The sequence below is a fragment of the Phascolarctos cinereus genome, unplaced genomic scaffold, assembly GCF_003287225.1.
Source record: "Phascolarctos cinereus isolate Bilbo 61053 unplaced genomic scaffold, phaCin_HiC Scaffold_726;HRSCAF=1367, whole genome shotgun sequence".
Taxonomy (NCBI): domain Eukaryota; kingdom Metazoa; phylum Chordata; class Mammalia; order Diprotodontia; family Phascolarctidae; genus Phascolarctos; species Phascolarctos cinereus.
This window is the reverse complement of record NW_027556098.1, coordinates 143,071,968-143,090,065: the sequence shown is the minus strand read 5'-3', so window position 1 is coordinate 143,090,065 and position 18,098 is coordinate 143,071,968. Positions and strand designations below refer to the sequence as shown.

Genomic DNA, 18,098 nt, shown 5'->3' with positions numbered 1-18,098 from the left:
ACCATGTTAGCTGACTGCTTTTCCTTTAGCCTTTGTATTCCCAGAAAGCTTAGCACAGAGTAAGTAGAGCAGGTAGAAGATATTTGATAAAAGCTTTGTACAGACTGGAAAGGATTCTGTATGAAACAGTTTTCATTTCCACCTGTAAACTCAAAACAGATGGCCTTTAAAATCACCTGAAATTCTATGCACAAATGAAATGAAAATTAATATTAAAAATAATTGCTTTTATACTAACGTATAAACGTTTAAAGTCAGCAATGGATGGCTTTTCTCAGATTGGAGGTATTGCTGTAGGATCTCCCCGCCCCTGCCCAATACCTAGGGGCTAACTAGAGTTACTGGCTAACCACAAAGCAGATGAAATAGCTGCTGGCATTCACCGGCGGCTGACCCGTACTTTGCCTTTTCCATAAGATAGCCTTTATTTATCAGAAACAAGGGCTCCAGCGCGGAGGCTGAGCTGCTTCGGAGAATGGCAGCAAGACCCGCCGGCCAGCAGAGGGAGCTCGTACGCGCGCGGGGGGCGGCGGGACAGCGGCAAAGAGGCGAGGCGGGGGTGGGGACAGGAAGGAGGGGCGCTTTGGGCAGCGTGCTAGGAATGGGCAGAGGCGGAGCCGAGGGAGGGGAAGGGAGGGGCGGGGTCTGGGGAGGAGAGGGGGCGGGGCGGGGGCGTGGCCGGGGGGCGCTCGCCTCACCTGTGCCGATTTGTGCTTTAAACCGATCCTGCAGCCGAGACACCAGGGCCGACAAGATGTCCATCCCCAGAAGCGCGACCTGCAACACAAAAACCCAGGGGGCACATTAGGGTCCGGACTGAACAGTGGCAGCCGGCGCTCATGGAGACGCGGCTCCGGCCCGTCTGACGGCCCCAGCGAGAACACCAACTCTCCCGGGCCCGGCCGTTGCAGCGCGTAGAACGCGCGCCCCGCCCCCGTCAGGGCAGAACAGGGCTCAACCTCGGTAGGAACGTAAAGCTGGAGAAGAAAATGGGAGGGAGGGAGAAAGGGAAGCGGGCGAAGCCAACGCGAGATAGGAGGTGAGAGAAAGAACACTTATCTTTTTCCGACGCGGTTCCCTGCCCTGGGCCCGTTCGGAATTGAATAGGCCGCATATGCAAATAGCAACAACTAAGCGGCGCGCTGCATTGTGGGTAGAAAGATCTACACAGGTATAGCTCCGGGAAAGCTTTAAAAACGACTACTTGGGGGGGGACCGATGTTTCGAGTTGTTATTTTGTCAACAGAAGCTTCCTTGGTGACTTCTCAGCATGGACTTGCACAGCGAGTTAGTCACCACAAGGTAACCTGGCGTTCGCTCCTCCTCACTTGAGGACAAGGGAACTCTTTTCCCAACCATCCTTTTCTTGGGGTTGCGTTACTGCCCAATGAGCGTCTAGTGAGGACAGTACTGCTAACGCCTACACAACACACACGCATCTCTTAAAGCCTTGCTTTAACATGGTGCAATTTTTGGAACCCCCCCACGAATAGTTATTTTGAAACAAAAAAAAAAATTGTTTTTCTGTGGACGGTGTAGGTGTAATGACCACTAGATGGCGCAAAGAACCTAGCCTCACATTCACAAACATAACCACAATCCCAAAGATCTGAGAGAATGCCCATTTCAGCTTACAAGTTATTTTCTGCTTCCGTGCGTGTACCCAATGTAATTAATGTTTTCAAATTGCTGTTTTCACCTCGTTTTCAATAGAACTTGATCTGTGTTTATTCACTCAACTACTGATCCCAAATGCTAAATGATCAATCAAATGGTGTTTCTCCTTACTACACAAAAGCAATTAAGTTCTCACAATGAGCAGTCGCTCTTGGCAGTCAAGACGAATAAAAAAAAACTGATGTTATGATGATGAAGTCATAATCTATGACTGACTAGGCAATTATAATTCCTCTTTATACTCCCTCATTGTTCAGTGGCTGTTTTAAAGCAAAAATGTCTCCAGTTAATGTTAAGTCACAATGCAAATTTTCCTACTCAGGTCTGAAATCTGATTCTTTTTATTTTGAACGTATTAGCCTTGAACAATGGCTTAAAACCAGAATTAAAATTTTGAAAAGGCTGCTCATATTTCCAACAAAGATCAATCACATGAAAACCAGACAGAGGTGTGTAAACAATTGTTTTTCTAGAGACCAACTAGGTTGATAACAAAGAAAAACAGCTTTTTTGTGAACACAAAGATTGCATAATACAGAAGATCTTATTAAATCTGTTTGGAGGAGCTAAAAGGTGTTGGCTTTCTTCAAAAACACATAGCCATCATTTAATAGTGTTTACTCTTTACAAATGGGAGTCCTGACATCAACTCTTGCTTTTATTCCTCCATTGCAATATGGAATTGTGGAGGTGTCATTTTTATGTTAATTCAATAGTTTACTATTAACAGCCTTAACACTATAACCTGCCTTTGGTTCTTACCATATCTTTTCTCATATCAAGTACATGAATACCCAGTTGCTATATAAGAAGGCTATTATGTTCTGAGTTATGACAACTTATAACGGAATGCTCTTGATATATGATGATAGGAGATTCCTAAAATGTCCTAGGCTGAAGGACTGTTTTTCTCAACTATCTTCCAACACAAGCCAAGAGGTGTTCAAAGAACTGTTGGTTTTTCTTGGGTTTTGTTTTTTGGTGGCCATAACACGGTGAAGATGAACAGGGGAAAAGTGTACAGTAATTTTCAAAATAGTTCCATTTGTTTTTAATTGAAGAAAGGTACCTGTTTATCCCCCAAAAAAGGTAACTTAATTTAAATTCATACTTACCTTTAATTCTCTATTAGTCATTTTTTGTAGTTGGGAGGGGGGTGTGGAAGAAGTGAGAATAACCCTTTCTTTCATGTTCCTTGTATAGACTTGTCCTTACAATTCTGAAGGACCAGATAATCAAGCAGTCAATATTCTATTTGGTAAGGACGAGGTGATGGGAGCCAGCCAACACATTCATTTTGTTCTATAAGAAGGATCAAATGATTGAATAACCTAGTTCTCGTTATGTCTCCAGGAAAATGTTGTGTCTGACTACAAAAGGCACAAGTATCCCTGTAAGCCAGCAAACCACCTATCTAGGATGTAAAAACTACCTCCACTATTTCTAGCACTGAACATGCATTCCAGCAACAACACATGGATATGTCAATTAAAAGGGGAGCCCAGAGGCCTAGAATCTAAACTAATCTTTGGTTACTTAACACTGATCGCAAGGAACAAGGCTGCAATTCATATAAGTTACATTTAAACATTCATACACACTCCTCACCCACTTTGAGAAACAACCTTTTAGTATCTTTGGTCAGTATTTAAAATTGAGAGATTACCCCCAACCACTACTAAAGATGGAGGTGGTCAGCTAAATGGAGGAAGTATTAGAGCTTGGTTAAAAAGCCTGATCCTATCCTCCCCAGACCACCAAGAGTTGGAAGGGTACAGTCATTCTGAAGGCTTTTGCTTTTAAACACAAGCAAATCTTTAACATACCCAAATGCAGAAGACAGCTGGGAGATGGTACAGCTTAGGCTTGGGGAAGGAGGAAAACAGAATAGAAAGGAAGAGGGCTTCTCTAATGCAGGAAATTGTTCAGAAGCATCTAACTACCAATCCAGAAACAAAGCCTCTCTTATTGCATGACTAGGCAATTCTCATCTCCTTAGGATGAAAGCAGAAGGCCCCTGAGTTATGAGACACACAGGGTCAGTTCTGGCTCAGCCCGGGACAAAACACCAAAACAGAGAAGACCCAGAAAATGGCAGAATATATCTAGAGAGCACAATAAAAAAGTGGCTCTGTGGCCTACAGCCCCTACTACTTAGTGTTCCCTGGGCCAATCATTTAACTTTCCTGCCTCGTTTTTTCCTTTTTCTTTTTTTTTCTCATCTAAGCATGTGAGGAATGGTGTAGATGGCCTCTGAGGCCCATCTATGAATGTAGGCCAAGGAGGTACAGCCTCTTTAGCCCAGGATGAGGAGTGTAGAGGAGACCAGGAAAACTGGGTCTGTTATGGGACTAATGGGAGCATCAGGGTCCAGAGAGAATCTAGAATGAAGTCAGGGAAAATCCAAGTCCAGAGTTGACTGCCAACAGGTACCCAGACCCAGCAAGGGAGGACAAATAAACAGGTATCTTCATGAGAATGGGATAAAGTGGAAGCTTCAAGAGCTTCCATTAGACTCACATGAATTTCACACCAGTGTAAGAAAACCTGGAAAAGTTCCTCCACCAGATTCCCCTAAGGGAGGTGGAGTGTGTGTGAAAGGAAGGACAGGTGTGAGGCTTTAACACTGTGAATACAACACTGCTAGTAGGAAAATGTAAGTACCTGGGACAGGTGTATGTCCTGCTTCACTCAATAGGTAGTGATGAAAAAAGTGCCTATTAACTTGTACTTTAAGTGCTCTAGGGAAATTTACTGTTTAAAATGGAAGCTAAGTTGATGCATCCTCGGATGAATTAAGAAATCCTTTGTATAAACATGAACTCAACCCTAATTTACCTATTTTAGAGCTGGAAGGAATCTTAAAGACATCTAATCCAATTGTCTTGTTTTACAAATGAAGAGACTGAGGCCCAGGGAAACAAAGCAACTCACCCAATGTTACATAGAGAATAGTGAAACTGAATTTAAGATCCAGAACTAGAATAATGGGATACTCAGAATTCCAGACTAGTGCTCTTTTGACACTATCTTATCTACTTCTACAAGCTGCTTCTCTGAACATCAGTTTTCTGTAAACCAGATAACACAACTTTATGTGGTTTTTGCTTAATTGTTTTTGTTAAAAGTAAAGTTTCATAGGGAAGAGGAGTGTCCCTTTCCCCAATGATTATGATATAAAGACAGAAGACATCAATTAATTGTATTTTTTAAAATTAGGTAGTGGAAAAGTTGACAAAGTCTTTGTTAAAAACATATCTCAACATGAGGTATAACAATACCTATCTTCACAGGATCATAAAGAAAATATTTTATAAGCTCTGAAATATATAAATGTCAATGTTGGTAATGATAATGATAAATGGCTTCAGATTTCACCTCAGTTTTTAACACAACCATATAATCCAACTATCAAGATCAAATTAAAACAAAGAGCTCTATTTTTTTTTAACTTCAAGATTGGGAACAAAGGGGAAAAACATGTCTTTAGTGCTTATAGCATAAAGACATATTAGCCAAATGGAAAGAACACTGGATTTACAATCAGAGAACCTGGGTTCAAATCCTAGATTTGCTCCTTAAATACCTACAAGATCTTCGGTAAGTCACTTACCTTCTGAGGTATCAGTTCCTCATCTGTAAAATGATGGAGTTACACTAGTTGAATTCTAAGGTGCCTTCCAGTTCTAAATCTGTGATTTACAGTGGGACATGTTGAGTTTTAGCTATCTATAGAACATCTAGTTTGAGATGTCCAATAGGCAGTTTACATGTGAGTCTGGAAGATTACAGCTGGAAAAGGAGATCTGAGAGCAGGCAGCATAGAGATTATCATTGAATCCATGAGAGCCAATGAGATCACTAAGTGAAATAATAGGATAAGGGAGACAACAGAAAGATCTTAGGACACAGCTTTTAAAACATCCATGGTTCACCAGAGTGACCTGGATGAAGATCATCCAAGAGACTGAAAAGAAACAGTCAGACAAGAGGAAAACTAGGACACTGCCTCAGACACTAATAATAACCTGCTCAATCTTAAACAAGTCATGACTTCTTTGAGCCTCTATTTCCTCATTTGTGAAACAAGCAAGTTGGACTTGAGCATCTCTGGGTTCAAAGAACTGTCCTGGGGTCATCAAGGTTAAATGGCTCAACCAAGATCACAAGGGTCACTTTTGAATCCAGGCCTTCCTGGACCCTAAGCCCAGCACTCTATCCCGACTTCCTGGAAAGGACAGGTTGGTCAATTTTCCCATGTCCCTCCTCCTCACAGCCACTGCTCCCTGGTCTGCCCCTACTAGAATCCCAACCTCTTTGAGAGCAAGAACTGGTTTGTTTTTTGTATTTACACCTCCAAAGTTTATCAAATTACGAGGCACAGAATTAGTACTTAAAAATGCTTTTTCCTTGCTTCATTCTTACACTACTTCCAAGTGAGGATAAAAAATGGGCAATGACCTCAGGTGCTAGACTCCTAGTCAGTACACTGCAGGACGAACAACATTTTGTCATATAACAAAGTAGGATTCATTTAGAGGAAATTTAGAGCAAAAGCCCCTAAGGTTTATAATAACAGCAACTCTCACGTGTTCTCGGCAGATAATAAATATTAAATCATGATGTAACAGAAAGACCAAGAGACAAGGTTGAGATCTGGAATCTCATGTAGTTTTCTTGGTGATTTTTTTCAAGTCACTTGACCCTTTGGGTTTCAGTTTCCTCATTTGTAAACTGAGGGAGTTGATATAAAATTACCTCCATATATCCCTTCCCATGGCATAGTGAAGAGTTCCTAACTTGAAATTAGGAAGACCCAAGTTTGAATTCTGCCTCTGATACTAGGAAGTGTGACCCTGGTGTAAGTCACTTAACTTCTACTGGATTGTTTCATCTCATCTGTAAAATGAGGATGATAATAGCACCTATTTCAAAGGATTGTCATGAAGACCAACTGAGGTTAAAAAAGCATTCTGCAAACCTTAAAGCAATACAAAAATACCAGCTATTATTCTGAGACTTCATTCTTTGAATGCTTAGTGATATTCCATATTAGTCTACACTGGCTGTTCCAGTACCAACTCACTTCTAATCCTGAGGACTTTCCTGGCCACTCCCCATTTCAGTGTGACCTAAGCCCTTTGGGAAGATTTTCCCATGGTATGCTTTCCCTGTATGGAGTATATTAATTAACTAGAGTTGGGATATTGTCGAATTTATCAAATACATTCTGCTGCCATGGTATTTATAACATTCAAATACTCAATTTGGTCAATGGAAAATTCCACCCAGGGACATCCCCAATGAATTTCTAAGGCTAGTACCTATCACCAGGAGTTCAGTAAACTAAACTGTGTTACCTTAATAAAGTTTTTCTACAAAGGCAGATATAACTGTGTCAATAAACAACACAAAGTTTGAAGGAGACATCTGGGCATTTCCAAGACCTCCAGGAGAATTCTAAAACTCAGCTTCCCCGGGCCAAAGGAAGCCCTCTGGCCAGCAAGTGTTAGCCCTGAATGCCAACCAGCATAAAGCTGAACAATACTACTCAGCTAAGGATTATGTGAAATAAACACACCATCAGGCTGAATGGAGCCAGGAAGACCTGGGATTGCTTCTTGTACAAAGGCAGATTTTAGCAGGAACTTGAAGGAAACCTTAGACCTGATACTGCTCTGCTTTACTAGAAGAAGCTTCCACAGTCAGAGTTTCCTAAAGAGATAAAATCACAGGTCTGGGCAAAGATAAGATAATTCATATATATCTTATATATGTATGCACTGGTATGTACAGACAATCCTTTTGGTTTCAAGATTCAAAGGTGAACCTGCTCATGACTTTCAAGATTGGAAATCTAAATAACGGGGGGTTGAGGGGTGGGGGAGATCATTTGATAACAGTAGAGAACACTGAGTTTGAAATCAGAGGCCTGGATTCAGATTTGGCTCTCCTACTTACTAGTTGTGTAACCTTGGAAAAGACACAAAAACCTCTCTGGGCCTCAGTTTCCTCATCTATAATATGAAAGGATTGGCCTTTCTAGCTCTAAATCTGTGATCTTATATGAGCCAAGACATCACCCAGGTTTTTCTCCCGTCTTGGCACAATAATTGCCATAGAAATTTGGCTAAAAATGGTAGCGTTCATTCTAAAATACTCCATGATTCTAAACCTCAATTTTCAATGTGAACCCATCATCCTTCAAAAGACCCATTAACCCAGCTCAACAAACCAAAGCACCAGGCTGATGGCAAGCCAGCAGAAGTCGTCAGACAGCATGAGCTGGCAGAGTTAAAAAGTTAAGAACCAGTAGATGTCTTAAAAGTCATTTCCACAATTTAGACTCAGATTCCTGGAAGAACTTCAGAGAATTTAGATAAATTTGGATTTTTCACCCTCTGTGTTTTCAAGAGGTGAAACATTCAGCTAAGGCAGTGATACCTCTAAAAACTAAATTGAGACTCCCACTTTCACTATCAAATGGCCTGATTCAAGAACCAGGGCAGGCCTGACTAGCCACTCAAACATGCAAGAAGTGTTTAAATAATCATCACCATCACTCAGTTGAGACAGTGGTCTCTGGGAACTGGAAACAAGGGTTTTTTTCTGCCCCTATCTTGGTATCCAGAGGGTCTAGCAGAGTGTCTACACATAGATTGTAATTAAATATCAACTTGAATGGAATTTAGTTAAGATTCTCTTAAGAAATCCATAAAAAATCAAACTCATTTTTAAAAATAATCACACAACAAAGCAATTATTTAAAAGTATATTTCAAAATTTATAATACAGTCTGTTAAATGGAGGACAAAGAAAATGAGAGAGGAAGAAAAACAGAAAGACAAGGGGAAAAGGAAAAAGAGAAGGAAATGGGTATAAAGGAAAAAGGCACTGAAGGCCTGGGAAAATAGAGAGAAAGTTCATTAGGTTCTGAAGTATTAGAGAAGATAATCATAGGACTGAGAGGTGGAAAAGATTTTGGCTGTTAAGCTCATTTTAGAAATGAGGAAAATTGAGACCCAAAGAATTGGAAAGTTATTTCCCAAAGGCACAAAGCTAGTGAATGGCCTAACTGCTCTTGCCCTTAATTCCCATCAGGCTTTCAAAAGAGCCAACAAGTCTTATAATTACCCTCTGAAATGAAAATTAGTTTTTAAGACCCCATTCTAGAGGTTTTTTTAACTATTCTTTCTTTTGGGGTAATTTGCTCAGGAATATGATCAAAATGGCCTACCAGGATTAAAATTCATTCTGGACTACAGGACTAGTAACCAAGGTAATACTATCAACAAGTCTAATGAAAGTAAGCCTTTGGGCAGATTACCCTTAAAAGCATTTCATATTTGGTTCAACATGCAAGCTGGGAAGCTTAATACATGTTGGCTATACTTAGCCTCCCCCTTACCACCAAGATCACTTTGAGGTTGGTCAAAAATCACTTCAAGTCTACACTTGTTTACAGCTGTGAAGTAAAACTGACAATACTTATTTCCCTTGCCTATATTCAAGGATGCTATTGGGGAAAAAACTGGTCTACACTGGACATTCTTTCAGTCACTTTTTATTTCACTCAGTCATTTTTCATTCTTGTCCAATTCTTTGTGATCTCATTTGGGATTTTCTTGACAGAGATACTGAAGTGGTTTGCTGTTTTCTTCTTCAGCTTATTTTACTGATGAGGAAACTGAGGTAAACAGGGTTAAGTGACTTGCCCAGGGTCACCTAGCTAGTGTCTGAGGCCGGATCTTAACTCAGGAAAATGAGTCTTCTGGGCCCCAGGCCCCGCACTCTATCTGCAGTGCCATGTAGGTGCCCTATTTTGACTCTAGGAAGCCTTAAAAATGAACTGAAAATCCTTAAGCCCTAGAAGAGCCTCTAAGAGTCAGGAGTTAACAGAATGAATTCTACCAATAATTGCCAGGTGTCTGTCATTAAATGCTTTTTAAGGTACTTAATTAATACTATTTTAAGATATCTATAGTAATGTGGTGGCTGGAACAAAGCAGTGCCACACAGGCAGTGGGATCTAGGTTGTGCTTCTGCCCACAGACGGCCAGCACTGACTCTCCTTAAGAAATCATCAACAGAAACACTAAGAGTTAAATCAGTGCCTGAAATGGACAAACCTGTGGAAGCTATTGACATACCCAGCCCTTTCCTCTTCTCACTATCCCACCTTTTAAATTGTATACCCATATTCAGTGGTTCCTAACCCAGGCATTCTGGAACTGTTTTTTAAATGTTAACCATCAGAACCAACTCAATACATCTCTACAGATGAGCCAGTTTCTGTTGAAGTAACTCAGTTAGGGGATACTACAGTTAGTCTTGGGGGAGCTCAAGAGTTTCGTGGAGGAGGAACTTTTCCACAGAGGAAGCTGATGAAGTGTTCTCTACAAATAATTCTTCTGCAATTTCTAACCCATGCTAACAAATCCTTATTGCGATGCTGATAGCCAGTTTGAATTCCTAGATCAAAACGTCACTGATGTGCATCCATGCTTTCTTTGTAGAGGTTGGTGACAGCAGTGGCTGCATTTTGGAAGGGAACCCAGAGGGAAAGTCCTTGCTGTTGACACACTCAATCGTTGTAGAGCTGGGCCACGGCAGTGGCCACGTTCTAGAAGAGATGCCACAGCTTCTGCTGCTTGTGCTTGGGCTGTGTGGCGAATGCCTCCTCCTTCTCAGCCTTAGCCAGGCACCACTGCTCCCATTTGGTGAACCAATGCTCGGGCCTGTGCTCCTGGATCTCGGATTCGCCTTCCTCTTTCTTACACTCTTTCTTATCCTCCATCCTCCTCCTTCCTCTCCCCTTCTTCTTGTTCCTCCTCCTCATCGTCCTACAAAAGGGACACCAAAGTCCCTACAAGTAGTGATCTAAGAACGGGCCTGTAATGAAGTTTTCACTGATATTCTTTCTTTTGTTCTTTAAACTAAGGCAAACAGGCTCAAGTGATCTGCCCAGGGTCACACAGCTAGTAAATGTCTGAGGCCAGATTTGAATTCAGGTCCTCCTGACTCCAGGCCCAGGGCTTTATTCACTGCACTGCATAGCTGCCCCTTCATTGATATTCTAAGAGAAAGCTCTTGGGTCTGCCATTCAGGAGTCTCCATCATCTTGTACAACCCAACCTTCCTAACTTGAGTTCTCTCTATTTTCCATCTGTATCATCTACTACAGGTAGGCCACTTTCCTGACTGTCCTGTGAACAGAATGAATTCCCAAAAACTAGCCTATGCAACCTGCCCCTCCTAAAATATGTAACACTGTATCTCATTCCTTCATCAAATATTTGAGTGCCCACTATAGGCACAGGTGTGGGAAATGCAAAGAAGTATAAAATTAGGCATTTCCCACACCTATGCCTACCGTGGGTACTCAAATATTTGATAAAGGAATGAGATACGGCATTATACAAATTAAGAGTATTAATACTACCCACCAAGGAATTGCAAATCAAGACTGTCACAAAAAGACCTCAGCATCTAGCAGAAGGATGTATTGAATCTTGCATCCAACATTATGAGTTATATTACCTGCACGAAGTCACTTAAGTTCTCAAGAGCCCCAGTTTTTTTTTCCATCTGTAATGTGAGGATAACATGTGTCATACCCACTTGGCAGGACTGTGGTCAGACTGAAATAAGACAGTGTATATGAAGTGCTTTGCAAACTTCAGAGTGTCATAGAAATGTCAGCTATTATTAATATTGTCGCTGTGTTGCTATTTACTGCTGGATCTCTCCTGGCGGGCAAAAAGTAGCCTTATGCCAGGCAAACTGCCTAGACACACTGGACAGAATATTTAGAGTTTCTGACACTAACTGGTGAGAAACAGCCAGTAAAAACTTTATTTCTCAGTCAACAATCATTTGCGTGCTTATGTGCTTACTGTGTGTCAGGCACTGTGAAAAGCAATAGCCTTTGCTCTCAGAAGGTTCACATTCTAACAAGCTAGCAGCCAGTTTGACTAATCTAGAATCAAAATATACAATAAAAAAACATGGAGCTCATGGATCCAATCCTATGGTTGCGGAATGGCTAAGGAAGGGGTCAGTTACCTTCCTGCACATGACTTTCCCCAGCCACATCATTTATCACCTGGTGGCTCATATTCTACAGTCTTTTACCAGGCCACGTCATCTGCTCACCAAACAAAGAAAATGGAACCACATGATATTTTCCCTACCAGCTCCAAAAGGTGGTAAGTAGGAAAGTGTTCCCATGAATACTGACTAGCTGTGTGATCTGAATAAACTGAGTCTCTCTGGTCCTCAGTTATTCCATCTATAAAGTCTAGGAGTTAGATTACATTGATTTCTAAGGTCTCTTATAATTCTAAAATCCTATGATCCAACTAATTCTTCTCCCTCTAATCCCCCACAAAAACAAGATGCTTGTTTGTCTCTTTCTCTGCAATGTGTAATACATAACCTGGCAGGACTATCATCAGACTAAAATGAGATTTATGAAAACATTTTGTAATGTTTCTTTTTAATAACAACAATTCCTTATTTCCTTCTCTCCTCTTCTTGGCCCAAATCAAGCCTCAGATCCCATTACTCCTCCATATATCACCTCACTGTAGCACAGCCATCAAAATAAAAACTGACATATAAATGTAATGGAATTTTAACATGTCATACCTTTTTTTTTTTCTGTGTAATGACCAATCAGGATTCCGGAAGACTGGTGATGAAACATGCTACCCACCTTCTGGTGGAGAGGTGAAGGACTCAGAGTACAAAATGAAACAAATATATTTTGTACATGGCCAAATTAGGGAAATTTATGTTGACTGACTACATATGCTCGTAATGATTTTTGTGGGCCTCCCCCCTCAACTTCAGCAGTATGAGGGATGAGAGAGAGGTGAATTTTGGTTGATCAAAACAAATTTTAAAAATAAAATTAAAAACTGGCTGCTGTTCCTAAAGCCTAAAAGAAATCAAAAAATAGTCTTGATGAAAATGAGTCAGTGAGCTTAAAATATACCCTTGACTCTCTTTTCTTATTTTCTTTTCATTGGCCTTTCACATCAGTCTTTTCATGGAAAACTTTTGAATACAAATGATACAAGTACATTATTTGACATTCAGAGACTGAAACAGCAGCTGTATGAAGTAGTTAAGTGGAGAAGGTAGACAAAGAAGTCAATGTATATGTGTGGTAGATTAGCCAAGCCAAACAGAACAATTACCAAAAACTATCTGTAAGACCCATGGTTTGTGTATTCGCTCATTCATTATTAACATGCAACTAAAAATATTTTCATAGTCTGAATAAAAAACATGACATCTGCTCAGTCAACTCATTCAAATACAAAGGCCACTGTCTTCTAGCAGGTCAAGAAATAGAACGGCATGTTCCGTTATCTTTTCTCATCAATTTTATAATCCTCTCACTTCAGAAAAGAGTAATGTGTGTAATGTGAATCGCTCCTTTTTATTAACTCAGAAATAAGTAAAGCCTGAATTGTGATCTCTGCCACTAGCAATCTCTCCATAAAGCAACTTTCTTAAATAATGATCCCAAAATTAAAGGGTAATGACATGACAAAAACATTATTAAAGGGCAACATAGTATCAAGAAAAGGACAGTGAACTGGAAGTCAAGAGCACTGGACTCAGATTTATTTCAAACAGGCCTCAAACTTTCTCTTCTGGAAAGTGGCAGGGGTAGATCAAAGGATACGTCTGAGATTCTTGCCAGTTCTGAGATACTATTCCTCCAGCTTTCCTGGATTCTCTAATCTGCTAATTTCTTCAGTTGGGACTATACTAATCTCAACACCTGTTTTCTTTCATTTCCGATTGAAGCAACCACATATGGGAAACAACATGCCTGGGTTGGAGATCATAAAGCAAGGCAACATGGCGGGAACATTAATTTGGTTTTAGAAGATTCAATTCAAACTTAGGCTCTCCTAGGTGAAAATCTGTGTGACAGTGAGCAAGTCATTTCATCTATTATCCTAAAGCTTATAAGGCCCTTTTCAGATAGTTAAGAATCCTATCATTTAGATTTAATGAAACTCAAATTATTATTGTAACTGGAACCAAAATAACAAGGTTTTCTTTTTTACAGAAGTGATACATAAATACATTCAGAAAATAGTAACTCTAAGACCATCTAGGTTCTCCATCCTTGCTAGGAAATGCTGAACCAAGGTGTGTCATAGTAGACATATGAACTTATGATTACTTTCCTCTAGATCTAAAGTAGATGACATACATACTCAATCATCATTCCCTAGTTCTATATCAATATTTTTATAGGGGAAATCAAAAGCAAAATAGCATAGACTGGACACTCCTTTCTGTACAATTTTTTTAAAGAGTTTCCTTTCTTCCTCTCCTGTCCCTAGACCTTAACCTTGGTAAATATCTTAAACTCAACATGTCCAAAACAGAACTCATGATCTTTCCCCTAAAATCCTCCCTACTTCCTAACTTCCTTATTATTGTCAAGGGTATCATCATCTTCCCAAACATCCAGACTTGCAACCTAAGTGTCTGAAACTCCCCACTAAATTCCCAGATCCAATTAATGGTCAAGTCTCATCATTTCCACCTTTGTATTATCTCTCATATACGTCCCCTTCTGTCCTCTGATACTGCCACCATCTTTATGAAGGACCTCAATACCACACCTCACACCTGGATTAGAAGAACTACAAGTAGCCTGCTAGTTGGTCTCCCTCAAGTCTAACCCATTCTAATCCATCTAACTGTCAAAATGACTGTCCTAAAACACAGGTCTGACCTTATCATTCCTCCCACTCCCTTGCAATAAACTCCAGTAATTTCCTATTTCCTCCAGGATCAAGCATAAAATTTACTACTTGGCTTTCAAAACCCTTCATAAATTGGTCCCTCCCCTCCTTTCCAGTCTTCTTACACCATACTCCCTTACATATAATCTACAATCCAGGGACACTGGCTTCCTTGCTGTTCCTTGCATAAGATACTGCAATTCCTGACTCTAAGCACTTTCAATAGCTGTCTCCCATGCCTGGTACATTCTACCTCTTCATCTCCTCCTTCTAGTTTCCCTGGCTTCCTTCAAGTCTCAGGTAAAGTCTCACATTCTGTAAGAAGCCTTTCGTATTCCTCCACAATCTTAGTGCCTTCCCTCTGAGATTATCCCTAATTTATTCTGTCTGTATCTTGTTTGAACACAGTTGTTAGCATGTTGTCTCTACCATTAGACTGAGCTCACTGAGAAGAGGGACTGATTTTTTGTCTTCCTTTCTATTCCTAATGCTTAGCACAGTGTCTGGTACATAGTAGGTGCTTAATAAATGGTAGCTAACTGGAAATCAGAACACTTGGGTTCTGTTTCTAGGTTTGCCACTAAGTAGTTGAGTAATGATGACAGAGAGCATTCGTGTGTGTGTGTGTGTGTGTGTGTGTGTGCACGCGCGTGAGAGAGAGAGAGAGAGAGAGAGAGAGAGAGACAGAGAGAGAGACAGAGAGACAGAGAGACAGAGAGACAGAGACAGAGAGACAGAGACAGAGAGAGAGACAGAGCTGGAAAAAAGGTATGCTCCCCTCCCCAAATCTTTGTGAGGTTACATTATATATAGTGTTTAGACAAGGACATTAAGACATTTGCCTAACTGGTCTCACAAAGGTCAATTAGTCTCCCTGAGAAGGGCAGTTTAAGATGTCTACCAGCAGATAGTCACCTCATTTGGAGAACCAAAAACACAAGGTTTAGGTGAACCCAAAACAAGACTTGAGGGGACCCAAAACAAGTACTGGGTGGGATCTAAACATTCCTTACAACCATCCACCTTGCCTGGAGCATCTCTGAGGTCAGCCTGACCTCTACAACAAGCTTTCAAACAATACTAATAAATGACAAATAATAATTCACACTAACCACTGATAGAACTCTCTGTCTCAATAGTTGTAATGCAAATTCTAAAACGAGTTAGAAAGGCTTGAAGTATGGGCCCAGTAATATGCCTCATTGGAAGACCAGCCCAGCTAAGTTCTTATCGACTCATCACAAGCTTGGCAAGCAATGTAACAATTTTTTTGGCCAAAGCAACTCTATGACCATCTAGGAAGCCATAACTATGATCTCCTTCAGGAAAGGCAACATACAAACCAAGTAAATAACCAATTCCTAAGGTATTAAATGTTCTCTTTGATTTGTTGGAGATTTCTAATGAAAAGTTCTTTACACATTCAGAAAAACATGGGAAGACCTACATGAACTAATGCAAAAGAAAAAAAAAGCTGAAGCCAAGAGAATATGCATAATGACAAAACTAATGTAGTTTTTTTAAAATTAAGATATTAGAGTTATGATTAAGTGCCAGTCTTGGTTCCAAAGGGCCCATGATGAAATATATTTCTTCTGATGAACTACAGATGGCACACATTACATATGTAGCCAAGTACAACTGTTGGGACATCCGGTTTGTTTCTCTTTGTTAAAAGGAAAAGTTGAGTAGGGAGTGAGAGAGAGGGTTAATTGAGAAGATAATAGGGTAAAAAAGCTTAGCAGGTCCTACAAGTCTTCCAGCAGTTTTAAGGCATTAAATCTTAGTGCTGCTTAAAACTGAACTAAGACTTCTGGGATACCTCACAGTGATTTAAGGTTTACAAAGTGCTTTAACTATGTTATCTCATTTCATCCTCACAATGACCCTATGAGATAGGTCCTATTATTATCTCAATTTTTACAAATGAAGAAACTAAGTCTAGGACAGGTTAATTTATTTGCCTAGTGTCACACAACTACTAAGTGAACTCAGGTCTTCCAGATTCCACATCCAATACTTTATCCACTATGCCAAGCAAACAAAAAAGTATCAATAAAAGTGTTTGTTTTGTTTTGTTTTTTTAAAGAAAAAGATTCTTAATACTATCCACATCCAAAGAAAGAACTATGGAGTTTGAATGCCAATCGAAGCATACTATTTGCAATTTTTTTCTTCTGTTTTGTTTTGTTTTCTCTTTCTTGTGGTTCCTCCTATTGGTTCTAATTCTTCCTTACAACATCACTAATGTGAAAACATGTTTAATAGGAATGTATATGTATACTACATCAGACTGCATGCCATCTTGGGGAGGAAGGTGGGAAGGGAGAGAAAAATTTAAAACTCAAAAATTTATGGAAGTGATTGTTGATAAATCAAAATAAATTAATTTTAAAAAAGAAAATTAAAAAAAGATTCTTAAATGATTTTTATGGCTTCCAACTCTATATGATTGGAATTTTAAATAAAAAGGAGAAAAACAAGACTCACCTATCTCACCTGGGCAACACTATTGGGTTCTTACTAGAGTGTATGAGATCCTCAGATCTTTTTAAGTAGTAACTGAGCCACCTCATTCCCAGGGGTTGCTTTCTTTAGTCAATTCCCAGTATACCAAGTGACCAAGTCACATAACAAGATACATACGGGATAAACTGGGCATAATCATAGAGGGAAAGGACTAGGATTAAAGGAAAATCAGTAAACTTTCTAGGGAAAAAAAAGGTGGATTTTACTTGGGATGTGAAGGAAATTGAGGATGCCAGGACACAGAGCATCCCAGGCATGGAGGAGAAGCAGTGACAATGTCTGGTTATCAAAGATGGAGTGTCTCATGAGAATAGCAAGATCACCAAGCAGAATATGAAATTGTTCCCACCCCACAAAAGCAAAGAAACAGATTCACCATTAGTCATCCCAGAAAGGGCTCTGTGCTAAGCCTGTCAAAGTCCCTCAACCCTACTTTCCTCATCTATAAAATGAGGATAATACCTACCACCTACAGTACTTACTTCAAAGGGTTTTCTGGAGGATCAAATGAGATAATAGATGTAAAGCACTTGGCAAACCATAAAATGCTACTTCAGTGCCAATTACTATTCCTATTCCTGTTGTTATGGCAGTCTAGTTAGAAAGAAAAGATTCTATCAAGACCAGGGAGAGTTCTCCTGTACAACCAATAACATGCCCAATGTCAGAAACAAATTTGGTGGATTAATAATCAATAATGGAGGATTAATGGTCAATAATGTTGTAAGTGGAAAAAAAAACCAAGACAGGGTTTTTCTTAAATAACTTGGGAGTCCAAGCCTCACAACCTCCCTCCCTATTCTCTTTCCACACTGCCCCACCTCCCATAAAAATTTATTTTGGTCAGGATTTAATTTTTTTAAAAAGCCACAAATATTCTCCAAACATGGCCGTCACCTGCAGTACCACTGTGGCGTGGGGAGTGTTTCATCAGCCCTAGCAACATACTCCATAAAGAGGAACTTTTTAAGATATTTAAATAAAATGCAAACCGAGTTTTAAAACAGCTTCAACTCAAACCAGCTTTCTACCTATCTCAGACTTTCAATTATTTGAAGAAGAGTGATAAGCAAGTGAAAGTCAGACAATGCACCCAAAATGATTATAATGGTC

General features: G+C 40.0%; 1 protein-coding gene, 1 non-coding gene and 1 pseudogene across 7 annotated transcripts in view; 1 reads left to right on the top strand and 2 right to left on the bottom strand.

Moving 5' to 3' along the window:
* The window catches only part of CLASP1 (cytoplasmic linker associated protein 1), a 351,771-nt gene that overhangs the window by 231,116 nt on the left and 102,557 nt on the right, over positions 1 to 18,098 (bottom strand). For all 6 annotated transcript variants that reach the window (XM_078146793.1, XM_078146794.1, XM_078146796.1 and 3 more), the window contains exon 3: positions 699 to 777. In XM_078146793.1, the coding sequence (XP_078002919.1) occupies positions 699 to 777 (79 nt within the window). The remainder of the gene's footprint in view (positions 1 to 698; positions 778 to 18,098) is intronic.
* LOC144454686 (U4atac minor spliceosomal RNA) lies at positions 1,355 to 1,480 on the top strand. The gene has a single exon (XR_013483196.1). It is a non-coding gene; the product is annotated as a U4atac minor spliceosomal RNA (small nuclear RNA).
* LOC110192127 (HUWE1-associated protein modifying stress responses pseudogene) lies at positions 8,489 to 10,997 on the bottom strand (annotated as a pseudogene).